Source organism: Megascapheus bottae, chromosome 18 (assembly GCF_031878675.1).
Source record: "Megascapheus bottae isolate mThoBot1 chromosome 18, mThoBot2.hap1, whole genome shotgun sequence".
Taxonomy (NCBI): domain Eukaryota; kingdom Metazoa; phylum Chordata; class Mammalia; order Rodentia; family Geomyidae; genus Megascapheus; species Megascapheus bottae.
Window position 1 is genome coordinate 42,372,116 of NC_143526.1, and position 15,647 is coordinate 42,387,762.

The 15,647-nt window shown below is 51.1% G+C and overlaps 1 protein-coding gene across 5 annotated transcripts in view; it reads right to left on the reverse strand.

Moving 5' to 3' along the window:
* Bcas1 (brain enriched myelin associated protein 1) overlaps positions 1-13,975 on the reverse strand; it is a 51,114-nt gene extending 37,139 nt beyond the window's left edge. For all 5 annotated transcript variants that reach the window (XM_090352545.1, XM_090352543.1, XM_090352544.1 and 2 more), the window contains exons 1-4: positions 13,881-13,975; positions 8,787-8,869; positions 6,799-6,877; positions 323-891 (exon numbers count right to left, since the gene is read on the reverse strand). In XM_090352545.1, coding sequence (XP_090208671.1) covers positions 323-891; positions 6,799-6,877; positions 8,787-8,864 — 726 coding nt within the window. In that variant the 5' untranslated portion in view covers positions 8,865-8,869; positions 13,881-13,975. The remainder of the gene's footprint in view (positions 1-322; positions 892-6,798; positions 6,878-8,786; positions 8,870-13,880) is intronic.
* Positions 13,976-15,647: the final 1,672 nt, after the last annotated feature.

A 15,647-nucleotide genomic window follows, 5' to 3' on the forward strand; every position in this document is an offset into this window, starting at 1 on the left:
ATTGAACCCGGGTCATCGTGCATGCTAGGCAAGCACTCTACCACTAGGCCAAACTCCCGGCCCCTAGGTGCATTTTTAAGGAACTACTTTTGTGCCCACTTTCTGTTCAGACTCCACTGATCCTAAGCGCAGTCTGCCCACCTCTCTGCCTTGGATCAAGCGGGAGGACGGGTTTCTGGGAGTGGAGGCCCTGTCAGACGCAGCAGCTGTTTCTGTTCCTCCTGCAGCGGTTCCTGCCCTGGGGGGCCCGGGGGAGAGGCTGTTGGCTCTAGAGGGACGGTCCGCTGGATGGCTGGCGCGCTGGGGACGGAGGGACACTCACCTGGGTGGCAGGGCCGCTGCCCTGGGGCCCCGGCCGTCCAGCCGTCTCCCCGGCCTGCTCTCCGCGCTCTGCGCTCCTGGCTTCTTTGTGGCGCTCACCTGGAGCCGCGTCCCCTCCCTTGTCCAGCTTGAAGAACTTGTGGAAGAGGCTGGCGTCCTGGGGCCTGGGGGGCGCCGCCTGGGGCGGGGGCGGGAGGGCGGCCGCCGCGCAGGTGGCAGGGCCGGCCTGGTCCGCTGCCGCAGGCCGCCCTGGGGTTTTATGCGCCCCGGGCCCGGACCCAGCTGGCCCCGGAAGCGCCGCGCGCTCACTCGGGCCTTTGTCCTCAGGGCCCCGGCCGGCGCTGACATCCAGCCTGGTGGCTGCAGCCGATGAATCCGAGCCTTGGTCCCCGGGACGCCCTGGTACTGGCCGGGAAAGCGTCAAGAAAAAACGCGATTTAGCAGCTGGTGCCTGGGGCTTGGCCGCCTGCCCAAGATTCTTCCCGCCGGCCTGGGCCACTGCGTCCAGCGCCGCGGCCTCGCGGGGAGAGGCGGCCGCTTTGTCCTCCTGGACACCGATGCCCAAGTCCACTGCAACACAAGCACAGACAGAGGCCAGGTCACCAAGCCAGGGCGCCCCAGACAGGCCAGCCCTGCTCCCTGGATCTGATCTTCTAGGGAGAGGGGAGGCAGGGCTGGAGAGGGGACAGTCATTCCCCAAACCAGGGCTGCCAGGCCCTGAGGACAGACCCTGTCCGGAACACAAAAGGGAAACAGAAGGGCCCAGAGTGTGGTTATTGCTTCAGTGTTTCAGTACTAGCAAATGCATTGGGGTTATTCTCTGGTGGGACTTCCACTACACGTGTTATTACTTAACTTATGTGCTTCGATTGACAAACCAACAGGATTATATCTGGGTTAAAAAAAAAACCCTATAATTGTATTGCTATTATTAAGGTGTTGTACAGAGGGGTTACATTTCTGTTTGGATTTTTTTTTTAATTTAGAATTTTAATCTAATTATAAAGGTGACATTTTCATAGGTCTGGCTATCACACTGGGAGTGGCTAACATTTAAGCTTCAAGCACATGTAAGATTAGTGTCAAGACACCCAGTAAGTAAGTACCTAATACATCATTGGGCCTTCAGGATCCAGCTGTGCCTCAAGGTAAGCTTTAATGCCACACCACACAATAATTAGCCATATTCTCCTGGTTTAAATGGAGCAGATGTTGAGAGAGTTATCAGTGACTAGGAATGAATCCCAGAGAACTGGTCAGTTCCTGTCCCTCTAGTGGAGTCAGTAGGAATCACCACCACCCCCTCCACCCCTAATACCTCTAATTTTCTATCCAGTCTAATGGGTATTTAGGAGGAAGGGAAAAGAGCAGAGAGATAAATACAGGAAAGGAACTGGGTAGAAATGAAACTCATTTACTAACATGTTGTCTTCTCAATGAAAACATCCACATGGTACAGCCACCTGACACTGTAGGCAAACAGTAAAAGAGGATCAACTGAGTTCCAAAGCAAATGAGCACCCAGGCCCACAAGGCGCACTGTGTGAGCAGGGCAGAGTCCTCTCCTCTGTGCAAAGAAGCCTTGCAGGTCAGGGTGATAGACTTTCACAAAGATGGAAATGGTTAGCTTGGCATTAGTGCTCATGCTGTAATCTTAGCTACTAAGGAGGCTGAGATCTGAGGATCAAGGTTGGAAAGCAGCCCAAACAAAAAAGTCCATGAGATTTTTTTTTTGCCAGTCCCGGGGCTTGAACACTGTCCTTGGGCTTCCTCAAGGCTAGAGCACCATCACTTGAGCCACAGTGTCACTTTGGCTTTTTCTATATATATGGTACCGAGAAATTGCACCTGGGTCTTTGCGCGTGCTAGGCAAGCGTTTTACCGCTAGGCCAAACTCCTGGCCCTCCATGAGTTTCTTTTATCTTTAAATAACCACCCAAAAGCTGAAAGTGGAGCAGTGGCTTAAGTGGTAGAGTGCTAAAAGGTCAGGGACAGCCCCTGGTCCTGAGTTCAGGCCCTAGGACAAGCAAACAAAGAAGAAGAAGAAGAAGAAGAAGAAGAAGAAGAAGAAGAAGAAGAAGAAGAAGAAGAAGAAGAAGAAGAAGAGGAGAAGGAGGAGGAGGAGGAGGAGGAGGAGGAGGAGGAGGAGGAGGAGGAGGAGGAAGAAGGTGGTCATCAAGCTAGCATGTGAAGCTGAGTTCAAGCCCCAGTATAAACCAGAGGGTATGTGTGTGCCCATGGGTGCATGTGCGCGCGCACACACACACACACACACACACACACACACACACACACACACACTCTGCAGGGATGTAACTTTTAGGATAGAGCTTGGATCGTCCACTGGGCCTTTGGCCCCCATGGACAAAGGGCACTAGTCCTAGTCCTCGTGTCTGGCTTCCTCCTCACTAGATGTGAGTTAAACCCAAGTGAGCAGTATCCTGGTATGCTCTGGTGAGGTCTCTCTCCAGCCTCTCCCAGTGTTTGGCAATTGGGTTGAGTCTGGTGATGTGGGGAAGGCCACTGGTAGAGAGTCCAGAGCAGAGTCTTGCAAGCACTTAGCAAAGGTGTCAGAGTCCTTTCCTGCCAATGTCTTATCTCAATCCTCCCACCTCTGAAGGCTAAGAAGGAAGCAGAAACATCTCATTATCATCTTATCTACAAGCAAAACACCTCTTAGAAGTCAGTCCTCATTCCAGCCCTCCTCTCATGTAACTGTCCTGTGTGTTGGCAGTCTGGCCTGCAGGATAAAGGACCAAGTGGCCACACAGCAGATTCCCATTGCAAAGGGAGGTCGTGCACCTTGCAAAAGTGACAAGGCTTGGGAGAATCGCATGGATTAATGTTGATGAGCCCCTCAGATCAGATCCGGGGCCGCTATAGGATCAGGATCTGGGGATGCTATGTCAGTTCATGGAAGATGAAGGGAAGAAGTTCTTCAAAAGAGTGTTTTCTTTAACTATCAAAGGGTTGAGAAGGGCCCTTGGGAGAACCGATGAAGGCTCCCCCAAAGCTTGCCGGGAGGACCCCTGCGTGGTCATGCAACCGGAGTCAAATGACACTTCAAACAGCTGTGGCTTTCTGTGTTGTGCCAATGAGTTTGTTGTTTTTAAGGTCTTGAAGTCAGGATTCCCGGGGTGGATCCTGATGGATTAGAGGGAGATGTTAGATTTGAACATTTTGCTGAATGATCACATTTCATGGCTTTCACTTCAATACCCCCCCCCCCCCAAAAAAGAAAAGAAAAGCCAGGATGATTTGGTCAAGAAATTCTAACCTAAATGGACAGGAATTTTTGATTACCAGCTGAGTCTGGACCCTTTGCAATGAAAACACTGCATGCCAATGGAGTGTGAACAGAAGGTGTTAACCGGAGAGTGTCTCCAGCTCAACCTCCAGCTGATGACCAGCTGTGGTCTTCAGTCATTGTGGGTGAAACTGGTAAAGCTGTGACCCTCCTCTTCACTCACGCCTCCAAAAATCTGGTGAGTACCAAGTTAATTCAAGTGTAAAACTAGCAGTTGCTCCAATAGGAGCAAATGTTATCCCTGGAAGATACATCTGATATCTGGTTTGCTCTTGGACTTTTTTTTTTGCCAGTCCTGGACTTGAGCTCAGGGTCTGAGCACTGTCCTTGGACTTCTCAAGGCTAGAGCTCTACCACTTGAGCCTCAGCACCACTTCCGGCTTTTTCTATGTATGTAGTACCAAGGAATCAAACCTGGGTCTTTGTGTGTGCTAGGCAAGCACTTTAACCACTAGGCCAAACTCCTGGCCCCGGATTATTCTGTTTATGTGGCACTGAGGAATCAAACCCACTATACTAAGGCACTATACTAAGGCACGCACAGCCCCCATATTTACTTTTTAAGAAAGCAAAGCCAGGCATTTCCCCCACTTAGGAAACATTGAATAGATACCAAAGGAAGATATTAATTTTTAGAAACTTCTTATCTGCATGGAAAGAGATATTCTTCTGTTGCTGAGAAACAATGTGCTGTACAGATCGATCCTGTCAGCTCTGCTATCCCTGAGCCAGAGGACCTCGCAATTGTTCTATATAAAGAGACTCACACGATTCATGCTCCAGCAGACGATCAAAGCAAGAGAAAAATGAGGCATTGTAGGCACAGAATGAAGGTGTAGGCATAAATTCTCCGATGGGAACAGTCTGGCCAGAGGCTAAAGGAGGACACTGAGGAGAGGCAGGAGGGACAGGCCTGGCTTGTAGTTGGCCCCGAGCCTCTCCACCCTGCGAAGTGTTGTCCTCGAGCTCCCTCACAGAGTCTCAGACAATCCCAGGTTAGGCAGTGAGTGAGGGCCCATGCTGGGACCTGCAACCAGGCTGGACAGACTCTCTCTGCTGTCTAGAGGAACACATGTTTTGTGCTGCGATGTGATTGTCTTTCAGTTCTGAAGGTCACCAGTGAAAAACCAGGCTGCTTCTAGAAGCTCTAGAGGAAAAAAACCCTTCTTCCTCTGCAGTCATTTGCACTCCGGGCTTGTGGCTCCCCAGCCTCAAAGTGCGAGGCAGCTGTGGAGCGTCCATCTGTCTGTCTGTCTCTGCCTGCCTGCCTGTTGGTCTGTCTGTCTGTCTGTCATCTGTGTCTGTCACATCTTCTTTTCCTGCAGTGACCGTCCTCCTCACTCCTTGTAAATGTCCTGTGGATCATGATGACCTGCCTGCTAATCCAAGACAGCCTCTCCATCACGAGGCCCTTCATCTCAAGTCCAGAGCGCACTCCTGCAGTGTAAGGTGACTCGGTTGTAGGGTCACAGGTTCCCAGGACAGGCTGAGGCCGTGTGGCAGCCCGAGGGACGTGGCTCCTGTTCTGAAGGCACGGCCTCTCACCCTGGGGCTCTCACAGGTGAACACTGCAGAGCCAGGGTGTTACGCAGCCTGTGACTGTGGGAGCTCTCTGTGGAAAAGCTGCTGGCTGTGGGGCCAAAGGCTGCTTTGGGGTTTGGGGAGCGGGGCACAGGCAGAGCACACCACAGACACCCAGCACACCTGGGATATTACAATGGCACAAATGGGGTTCTCTGAGCTCTGTGGGGATTTCCTTATCAAGTTTGTCCTTCTGCCCTGCCCCTCTTCCTTTTTCTTTTCTTTTCATTTTGGTTTCAGTCCTGGGGCTTAAACAGCATCTTGACACTGTCCTGTAGCTTTTTCACTCAAGGCTGGTATTCTACCTCTTGAGCCACAGCTCCACTTTCTTTTTTATTTCTGTTGCTGATAAACTAGAGAAACGAGTTTCAGGGACCTTCCTGCCCAGGCTGGCTCTGAAGACCTTCTGGTAGCTAGCGAGACAGAAGGGAGCCCCCGCGGTGCCTGGCGGGACCTTTCTCCACGGCATGGGAGGTTTCCTGGGATTTCTGTTACCGAGGAACAAAATGTTCATCATATCACATGGGCACTGCGCTCTCCCAGCTTCCTGCTAATCCTTCTCATACCTCCCTTGGGGAGTGATGACGTTTGTGAAAAAATAAACTTGACAATAATCTTCTCCTGAGAGGATGGAAAGCATTCACTGCTGCCTTGGACTCTTTTTCTTCATTTTTTTTTTTTTCTTTAAGGTGACAAAGGGGTGCTATGGCTGTCACACGCCAGTCTTAGGAGATGGAGAACTGGCAAGTCCCCGGGTGCTGTGGCAATCTCTGTGGCTCACGTCTGATTAAACAAGGTATCTCAGATGCCTTCAGCATTTGGCCCTGAGGGAGTGGAGTCACCGCCCCTCCTGTCACTGTGTCACCGTGGGCCTCTGGAGACCGTGCCTTCCTCCAGGGCTCACCGGGCTCTCCGTGTGGCTAGCCAGGCAAGGAAGCCACCCCTGCACTCATCAAGAGGGGACAAGCTCCTCTGTGGGGCGGGGCCCACTCTGATCTCAGTCTGTGTCAACAGCGTGTCCCATGAGGTCACGGTATGGCCATAACCTAAGCTAGACTCTAAACTCTCTGTGGTGTTCCTGGTGCTTTCCTCTTCTTGAATTCAGACTCCCCTGTTTCCTGGTGTTCTACACACACACACACACACACACACACACACGCATGCACAGGCACACATGCACAAGCACACATGCATGCATGCAAGATGAATACTGTTACAAGCTGGACGAAGCCTGACTCCTGAGAGAGGCTGTCCTTGGAAATAAACCTGCGATGGCCTAAGGAGGACCCTAGCCCAATGTCTCCTTACGCTAAGGGGGAAGGTAGACCCCAGCAGACCCCCAGGTGGCCGCTCCCGAGAGAGGACCAGGAGCAGCAGGTCCTGGCGCTCCCTCGCCCTCAGGAGGGGCAGCCCCGCCTGGACTCCTGAGACAATCAGCTTCTGTGGTTTAGGACGTCAGCGGCTGCCTCAGGAAGCAGGCAGAGAGCGTCCCACGTGAGCCTGCGGTGGCTTGCCCTTCCACTCTAACGGCCCCTGCACTCCCAGGCCCCCCCAGCCCAGCGGGGCAGCCGGCGAGGCAGGGCACTGACCTTCATCGTAGTGCTGGACTGTGTGAGTGGACAGCATCACCCCAACACCGTTCTGATCACACTCGCCATTCCACGTCACCTGCAGCAGAATGGATGGCATTATCGCGCAGGCCTCGGGGGAAAGAATTCCAGACTAATGTGATGGGCATAGCTACAGGCAGGCCCTGCCCTCAGGATTTAGACCCGAGGATGCTGACATCGCAGGGGGCTGTGTCCAGTCAGGGGATGGTGAGGAGCAAGAATTTCATGTTCTGATTCCATGGCTATGTGGGGGGGTCACCCTGATGGCTTCCCTGCTTCCCCACCCCGCTCCAATCATCAGCCACGCCCCGAGTCCACAGCATGTTTACTGTAGTGTGTACATGTATGTGTGCACATGTGCGTGAGAGCACAGGTACACACATAAATGTGTGCAAGGTGTACATGCATGTAAGCAAACACATGCACATGTGTAGGAGCACACACACGTGTGCATGTGTGCATGCACCTGCACATTTGCATGTGTGCCTGTGTGTGTTTACATGTGTGCTTCTGCTCAATATTCTATCTTCATTGCAACCTCTTTCTAAGTTTAAGGCACTACCTGACCTTTTCTTTTTCTTTTAGAACCACTTGACAATGCTTGAAAATAGAGTGATCTTATTAACACTGTTTCCAATTCTAAGTGACAAGCAAGATGTGTTTGTTGGCTGCCACCGGCACCCTTCACACAGCCCTGGGCCTCTATTTTTCCCTGGTGGGGACTCCTGGTACACTTGACCTCTTGCTGGCTCCTGGAGGCTGCCCTGGGGATCATAGGGAGACCCAGCTCTCAGCCACAGGCCACGCTGTCAGTTGTTCACAGGTGGAGCCTGGTAGAAAGAGTTTTCAAAGCATCCAGGAAACGCTAGTTTGCATTAAGAGTCGAGGCCCATGAGCTAGGCCTTTGTATTGGATTTCTGCACCAGCCCCACGTCTCACCCATGTCTACACATGCCCTTAGTTTAAGCTGATGTCCAAAGCACAGATGGCAGACATGCTTTCTGCATTCTGGGTATAGGAACTCCCAGAGGTGTTTGGGCCTCTTCTTGGCCTCTATTCTTCCCAGGACAGATCCCAAACCTTGTGCTCTGCCAGAGCCTCTCCCCTCGCCCCTACCATGGCCTTGCTCCTGAGGGAGGAGGTCTTTTAACGGGAATCTTCCTTCAGCCACACTGTGCGTCCTTACAGCCAGGATAGAGTCTGCCTTCACTTCCCCACAGATCCCATTTCATTGCTCAGGTCCCATGGGGTAGGAGTTTTCTGGGGTTTCTGACTTCAGTTAAGATCTCCAGTCACTGATGGGAACCTGGGGTTCTCATTCCTGGCACGATGAGCATTTGGGGTCATGAAGTCTTTTGCTTCCTGTGTGTTTGGAAGCAGCCCTGGCACCTGTGCCCCCCATGCCAGAGCCGCCTTCTCCCTGTGCAGTCCTGACACTCCCAGGAGTGGTGACAGGTAAGCTCACACCCCAGAGCAGGTGCCAGATTAGCTTCCAGGATGATTCCAGAAGACTCCGTCTCTGCACTGTCTGTGTCTGGGCTGGCTGGGGCCTCAGGCCTGCATTTTTAGTTGCTTTTGTTTTTGGTGCTGGTCCTGGGGCTTGAACTCAGGGACTGGGCACTGTTCCCGAGCTCTTTATGCTCAAGGCTAGTGCTCTGCCATTTATACCACAGCTCTGTTTCCAGATTTTTTGGGTAGTTCATTGGAAATAAGAGTCTCTTGACTTTTCCTGCCCTGACTGGCTTCAAACACCATTACCCTCAGATCTTAGCCTCCTGAGTAGCTAGGATTACCGGTGTGAGCCAGTGATGTCTGGCCAAGCCCAAATGTTTTATCAAGCAATGATAATATCAGCGCCCCTTCCTCCTAGCACCATCACTTCCTCTGTGTGAACAGTGGGCAGACCCCGGCCTCTCTTCCTCTGGCTTTACCCATTAGCAACGAACCAGTGACTCCATTTCCTCTACCTTGTGAACCTGAGTGTCTGCTTCTGATTCGTTCTCCTGGTCTTCAACTCTTTGTGGAACACTCATTTGGTTACCCATCGTTCCTGTAATAGAGGAAAGAGGGAGAAAGAAATAAAATCTCAGCCCAAACCAAAGTGTCACAGCCACACCAGAACCACTCTGACCCACTCACACATCCTGGTAGGAATACATTGCTTAGGTTCATTGTTGAGAAGAGGACATGCTCTTAGGCCTTGCCCTGTCACACAAGATCGAGGGTAGTCCAGATTTCCGGCTGCATTTCATGGCTGCTGAAAAATATTATTTTTATTTTGTGGTGTGGGTGATGGTACTGGGTTTTGAACTCAGGGCCTTGTGTTCTTTCTTGCCTGTCTTTTTCTTATGGCACTTCTTCACTTTGAGCATTTTACTGGTTGATTGGAGAATAAAGTCTGTCAAGTTTGTCTGCCAGGGCTACCTTCCAACTGTGGTCCTCAGATCTCAGCCTCTTGAGTAGCTGGAATTATAGGTGTGAGCCGCCAGCAACTGTGCTCATAAACATTCTAAACTTCTGTGATCATACACATGAAGTAGCTTCTCAGAAACAGGGTAGCGGGGACCAAAAGACGGGGAATCCAGCTGACTTTTGCAGATGTTACTTAGAATCCGGTCACACTGCTTGTCACCAACAATTATTCAATACTTGTGAAATCCCGCTGGTCCATTCAACATTATATATATTTTTTTTTCTGAAGAGCAGGATTTATAAGGAACAAAGCAGGAAATTACTGCCACCCATTGGCAGGCAGGTATAACTACAACATAGATGAATTCACTCAACCAGCTGTGTTGAAATGACCAGGCAGGATGAATAGTTGTTTGGATGGTTGGCAATGAAACCTGAGCTTACACTTGAAAGAGGCTGGCACATCTTCTGATGCACATAACATACTGAAATCAATAGAGCAATAAGGAAGAACCTTGACTGACAGGTCTGCAGAGCTCAATATAGCGGCCCTTCTCCAGTCCATTCATACGTAAAATTTCAAGATAACCTTGTTTAATGGAAAAAAAAATAACTTTTTGTTTGTGGTTGTGGGACTTGAACTCTGGGCCTGGGTGTTGTCCCTTAGCTCTTCAGTTCAAGACTACTGCCCTATCCCTTGAGCCACAGCACCACTTCCAGTTTTCTGATGATTAATTGGAGATAAGAATTTCTGGGACATTTTAGTGCCTGGGCTGGCTTTGACCTCAGCATCCTGAGTAGCTGGGATTACAGCCACCGCATCTGGTGAAAAAAGTAGTTTGTAGTTGAATATGGTCACTCACGTCTGTAATCTTAGCACCCAGGGAGGCTAAGATCGGGAGAATCATGGTTCCAGGTTAGCTGGATACAAGTTGGGCATTGCTAGCTTGCATGTATTTAATTCTAGCTACTCAGAAAACCGAGATCTGGAGGACCACAGTCCAAAGAAAGTCTGAGCAGACTCCATCTCTAAACTTGTCAGAGAAAAGCAAGGCAGGAGGCCTGGCTGCCAAACAAACAAGCCAAGTAATTACAAGTCCTGAGTTCAAGCTCTGGTACCACTAACTTAAAAACAAAGCAAAACTGGGTGCCACGGTTTATGTTTGTCATCCAAACTGTGGTAGAAGGCATGTACAGGAGACTCACGGTCTCCATCAGCCTGGATGAAAGCAAAACACAACTGGAAAACAAAATGGAAGAAAAAGGACTCCTGGTATGATTTAAATGGTAAAGCATCTGCCCAGCAAATGTGAGGCCCTAAATTCAAACCCTGTATTACAAAATAAAAGATAAAAGGAAATTTAAGGGTTTGGGTGCTGTCCCCGAGCTTTTTCATTCAAGACAAGTGCTCTACCACTTAAGCCACAGCTCTACTTCTGGCTTTTTGGTGGCTAATTGGAGATAAGTCTCTCAGACTTTCCTGTCAGGACTCATTTTGAACCATTATCCTTATATCTCACCCTACTGAGTATTTAGGTATGAGCCACCGGTGACTGGTTGGGATTAGTTTTGCTTTCACAATCTTATTTGGCATTAAACCATTGTTATCTAGTGGTAAAAGATTAAATCCCAGCCCAAAGCATAGCCTGGTGGTAGAGTGCTCACCTTGCATGCACTAATCCCCGAATTTGATTCCTTGATTCCTCGGTACCATATACACAGAAGAAGCCGGAAGTGGTGCTGTGGCTCAAGTGGCAGAATGCTATACTTGAGCAAATGTGTCCAAGGATAGTGCTTAAACCTGGACGTCAAGCCCTAGGACTGGCAAAAACAAACAAACTAACAAAGATTAAATCCCTTCCCCTACCTCCTTGGTCCTATTTTTGCTAGTGCAGTCTGAGCAGATCAACACACATTCTGTGAGTGGCAGTGGGGGATCTATTTTCACCCTCTCTTTTGCTGTGTAAATCATGCCACAGTTTTCTTCAGTATTTGCACTGGATCCCTGGAGCACACTATAGAATATATCTAGTGCACATCCATTTTTGCCACAAAAATTAAAATTACAGACGTATGGTATGATCTAGGGTGAGGGATAGAAAATTGGCCACTGATAATTGCACTCACTCAAAGTCAGTCAGTGAGTCAGTGTATAATGTTAGTTATTCCTAAAATTGTTTGTTTCTCTTAGGAATGTATGGTCTCAGGAGCTCTTTCATCTGATTGGTGAGTGAACCTGTCAGTCTGGCTGCTGCCCTGGCAACTGTCTCTCTGATACCAGTTGACAGATAACAGTGGGCCTACCCTGAGAGCCTAAGCATGGTGGAAATGAAGAGTGATTCTGACACTTCTTTGCTAGCAGGCAGCTAAGTGACTGCCATGGAAGGGTGGAATGGTGACAAAATGAGTCACCGAGTCAACAAGAAACACCTTCGATCAATGCAATGGAATGTGGACAAACTATGGGCCTCTCCTCCACCCAGCTGAGGGCAAAGCCACCAGGATGACGTGGGCACACAGGCACAACCAGCCCCCTGGAAGAGAAGTCATGTGGAGATCAAAACAGACTCACGCCAAAGCCCCATCCTGATCGAGTTTCCCCTCTACCATCAGGGCGCCATGCACAGTGGTGCAGGCTGCCGACTGTACCAGGGATAGAAATGGGCCCCATCACTGGGCTCTCCACCCTGAGCCAGCCTGGGATGGGACACCCCAAGTCCCAGGGGAAGGGGCTGTGTTTATTGCCATTGCTTCCCTGGGCTTGAACACCCTTCTGGCTGGCCTGAGCAGATGTGTAGCTCGCTCTCTTATTCTGAGACTTGGGTCACATGACTTGGAGCAGGTCACATTAAATGGAGCTTTCCTCTGTGCCTGCGGAGACAGGGATGGGGACAGCCTGGCATGAAGTGCGCTGAGCTCTCTCCTGGGGACTGGCCAGTTGCAGCTGGAGGGGGGATATGGACACCCCGCATCCTGGCCTGGCTCTAGCTGCTGCTTCTGTCATCCTTCCATGGCTTCCCATTCTGTGCCAGTCACTTTGTGAAATCAAAGGACTCAGAGGATTCAAATCAAACCACAGCAGGAGCAGAGTGCTGGCCCCCCTTCCTGGGCTCCGGTAAGTCCCTCTCCTTGGGTATCTCTTATCCTCATCCTGGGCCGGGGGCCTTTTAGAACCACTGCTTCCTAAAACACATTCCCTTTCCCCCAAAAGAATATTCTCTGGAGGCTGGCGTGGTGGGTAATGCCAGCACCATGGAAGAGGAGGGAAGAGGTTCAGGAGTTTGAAGCCAGCCAGAGCCACATAGAGAGACTAAGTCTCAAAAGAATAAAGAAACAACACAACTAAACCTGCTTCTCAGGGTCTGAGAATCTGCCAGGAAGACTCCTCTGTGAAATGGGACACTGGTTCGTCTTGCTTGTCCCATTTCACCTATGGGAGCAGAGCCTCTTCTGACTTTTATATAGGAAGAATTATATGCTGTAGGACCAGGGCTAAGAAGAGATCAAACTTAACTCTGTTACCGATCTTATTTTTACTGAAGAGATTGGCATTTGTCTCTTTATTTTTATGTGTTGTTGGGTTTGCATTTAAGACCTTAACTTCCTTAGCTGGCTGGCTTGCTCAGCTGGTTCCATCTAAGCCACGCCTCCAGCCGAGCGGGTTATTTTGAGGATGGAATGTCACAGGCTTTTCTGCCTGGATTGGCTTAGCGCTGCAGTCCTCCAGATCTCAACCTCCTGAGAAGCTGGGATTACAGGCGTGAGTCACCAGCACATGGCTGAACCTTAATTTCTCATTTAAAAAAATGGTCTTTAAAACAAAATTGAATTTACCCTTTGATTTGGGGAGGATTTGCATCTCCCTTTCCCCCCCTGCCTGGATCCCACAGCCCACTTTCTAGAAACTGGACTAGTTCTCTGCCTCAGTCTCCTAATTGTGACTCTGCTTGGGATGGTAACAAGGATGAAGCCACAGCTGAGGTTATTAGCACTGAAGGTTCACTCCCAGTTCTCTGAGTCCTTTGATTTCAGTGCTGACACTGAGCTCACTGAGGCCCAGAGGGTGAAGAAGTCTGCTGGGGGGGGGGGTTGGCAGTAGGGGAGGGAGGCTGAGAGAGGAATGGCTTGTGGTCTGGCTCCTGAGCCCTCACTCATCACTCCGGTGCATCTAGGCAGGAGGTAGTTCTGAGGCTGAGCAGCTGCGATTTGAACCCAGCACCTGGGAGAGTCCAGGCCTATGAGGAGACTTAGCCAGTCCTTTTCCCTGTCTTCCGCCACAGGACGTTAGGGATCCACTCAGAGCCTGCCTGCCTATGGGGATCCTGACCACAGGGATCCCCAAGTCCTCATCCTCACCATTAGCGTTTCTCCTCCATCCAACACCCACAATGAGTCTCAGAGGTTATGTGGCTCTGAACTCAGCCCGGTCCAATTACCACCCCTGGAAGAACTGAGACTTTTGGGAAGTGCCATCTTTGAGTGCATTTCACAGATGGAGAAACTGAGGCTCCCCCACCCTCCAGCCCACAGTGGGTAAGTGTAAGAGCAAGAGGCAAGCTGAACTCTGACCCTCAGTCTCTATTCCAACCTGCCTTCCGCCACCAAACGTAGATCCTCCAGCCAAGCTCGGAGGATCTGGAAGCAGTTACCTGGTGGTGTATCTTTCGCGTCCTGCTGTCCCCTGGAGCTGTTCCGAGTCCTGCGACTCCAGCTGGTGTGTCAGCCGAGCCCAGCTCCTGCCCTGTGCTTCCTTGTCCAGAAGCACTGAATACACACTGCAGGGCAAACAGCCTGGGTGGAGCCAGCCCCCTCCCTGGCCAGCCCAGCAGAGGCCAAGTCTCTTCCTGGAGCCAGCTGCCCAGGCCTCCCCATAAAACATGGCACCTGAATTCTCTCACTGCCCGCCTCCCAGAGCTCCAAGCATCCTGGCTGGAGCCTCTTAGCCTCCCACGGCATCCAGGAGGACCTGGGTCCTGGCTCCTTTCCCCAGTCTCCCGGGCCATTGTTAGAGCAGGGAGAAGGTGTTCTGTGAGCCTGTGGCTCTGCCTGCCTTTCACCTCCATTCCATGCAGAGGAGCCCAACACCACCATGTCTGGGTACCCGGTTGCAAGGAGATAATATCTAACCACTGCACCACCCAATGGGAGCTGTGGCCTCCTCTGGGTGGCCCTGGGGACCAAACACCACATGCCTCAAGGCCTAGTTTGTATTTTCTCTGCAAGCCAGAAGTTTAGACAGGCTACTGAGTTCTTTCTCATTCCAGCAAGGATATTGGTGAAAGCATCTTACAAGAGAAGAGCACATACAGTACAGTTTAGAACACGAATTAAAATTCAGTGAAAGGGGAGGGGGAACATGAAGAGGAGGAGTAAGCTGAGGACTGGCTGGAAGCTAAATGTGGGTGTTGGTTTACAGACTTGCTATGAAGAGCTTCACAGATAGGACTCTGAGCTTCCTAACAGCCAATGCAAAAGAGGAACAAGGTAAGCTCCAGTACTCAGTGCTCTTGAGGACTACTCCGGAAGAATGCAAACTGGTAATTATTATGGCTTCAGGCAACACACACCACGCCATGGTCATGAGCACATGAGCCCCGGGCTTTGCGTGGAGAGGTGAGTGTCCCTCGTCCCGTTTGCCCTGCTCAGTCGCCATGTGTGGACAACCCTAGTCCCCTGTGCTGGTGGCTCCGTGTGAAGAAATGTCACATGTTCCCTCCCTCCTATCAGATTTATGCTCAGTCCAGGCTGGGAGTGAACACGAGGAAGAATTCCAGGATGGTGAAGATCCTCAGGGCCCCAGGTGGAGCTGGCAGGCAGGGTTCTGAAGGGCAGGAGCCTGGTGTGCCCCACAGAGAGATGCCCGGCCTGCCACCCAGGGTGTTCACAGCCACACCCCACACTTGGGTCTCCTCCTAATCTCCAGAGTGTCCTCCACCCCTCTGCCAATATTGACGGAGTTTCCAGTTGCCAGCACCCGTTATCAGCTGCCATCTGGGAGTCTGGACGGCGGTGGTCACCCGGTGGGGAAGGCACTGGAAATCTCCCAGCGTCCTTTTCAGGCCAGTCCCCAGACCTCCCTACACTCACCACAGAGAGTAGTGGCTCTTGTTCTCTGCGCTGGTGTCAGCCGCATGTGGTCACCGTGGTCCTGCCATTGGGCACCGGCATTGGTGAGATGTCACACTGTTCCACAGAGGCAGTGAACCCGGCGCCCACATTACCTTGTCTGTGTCCACTCACCGCTGGACATTTTCCAGGCCTGTGCTTTATAATCTCGCCATGTATCAGAAGTGTGTGGAAGACACATGTCTTCCCCAATTCAGGCTGCAGGTTAATCCGCCCGCCTCCCACACGCCTCCACCCCTTTGCTTGCAGCATTCTTGACATGCTCGCTATGTGCCAGCCCTGAGAGCTAA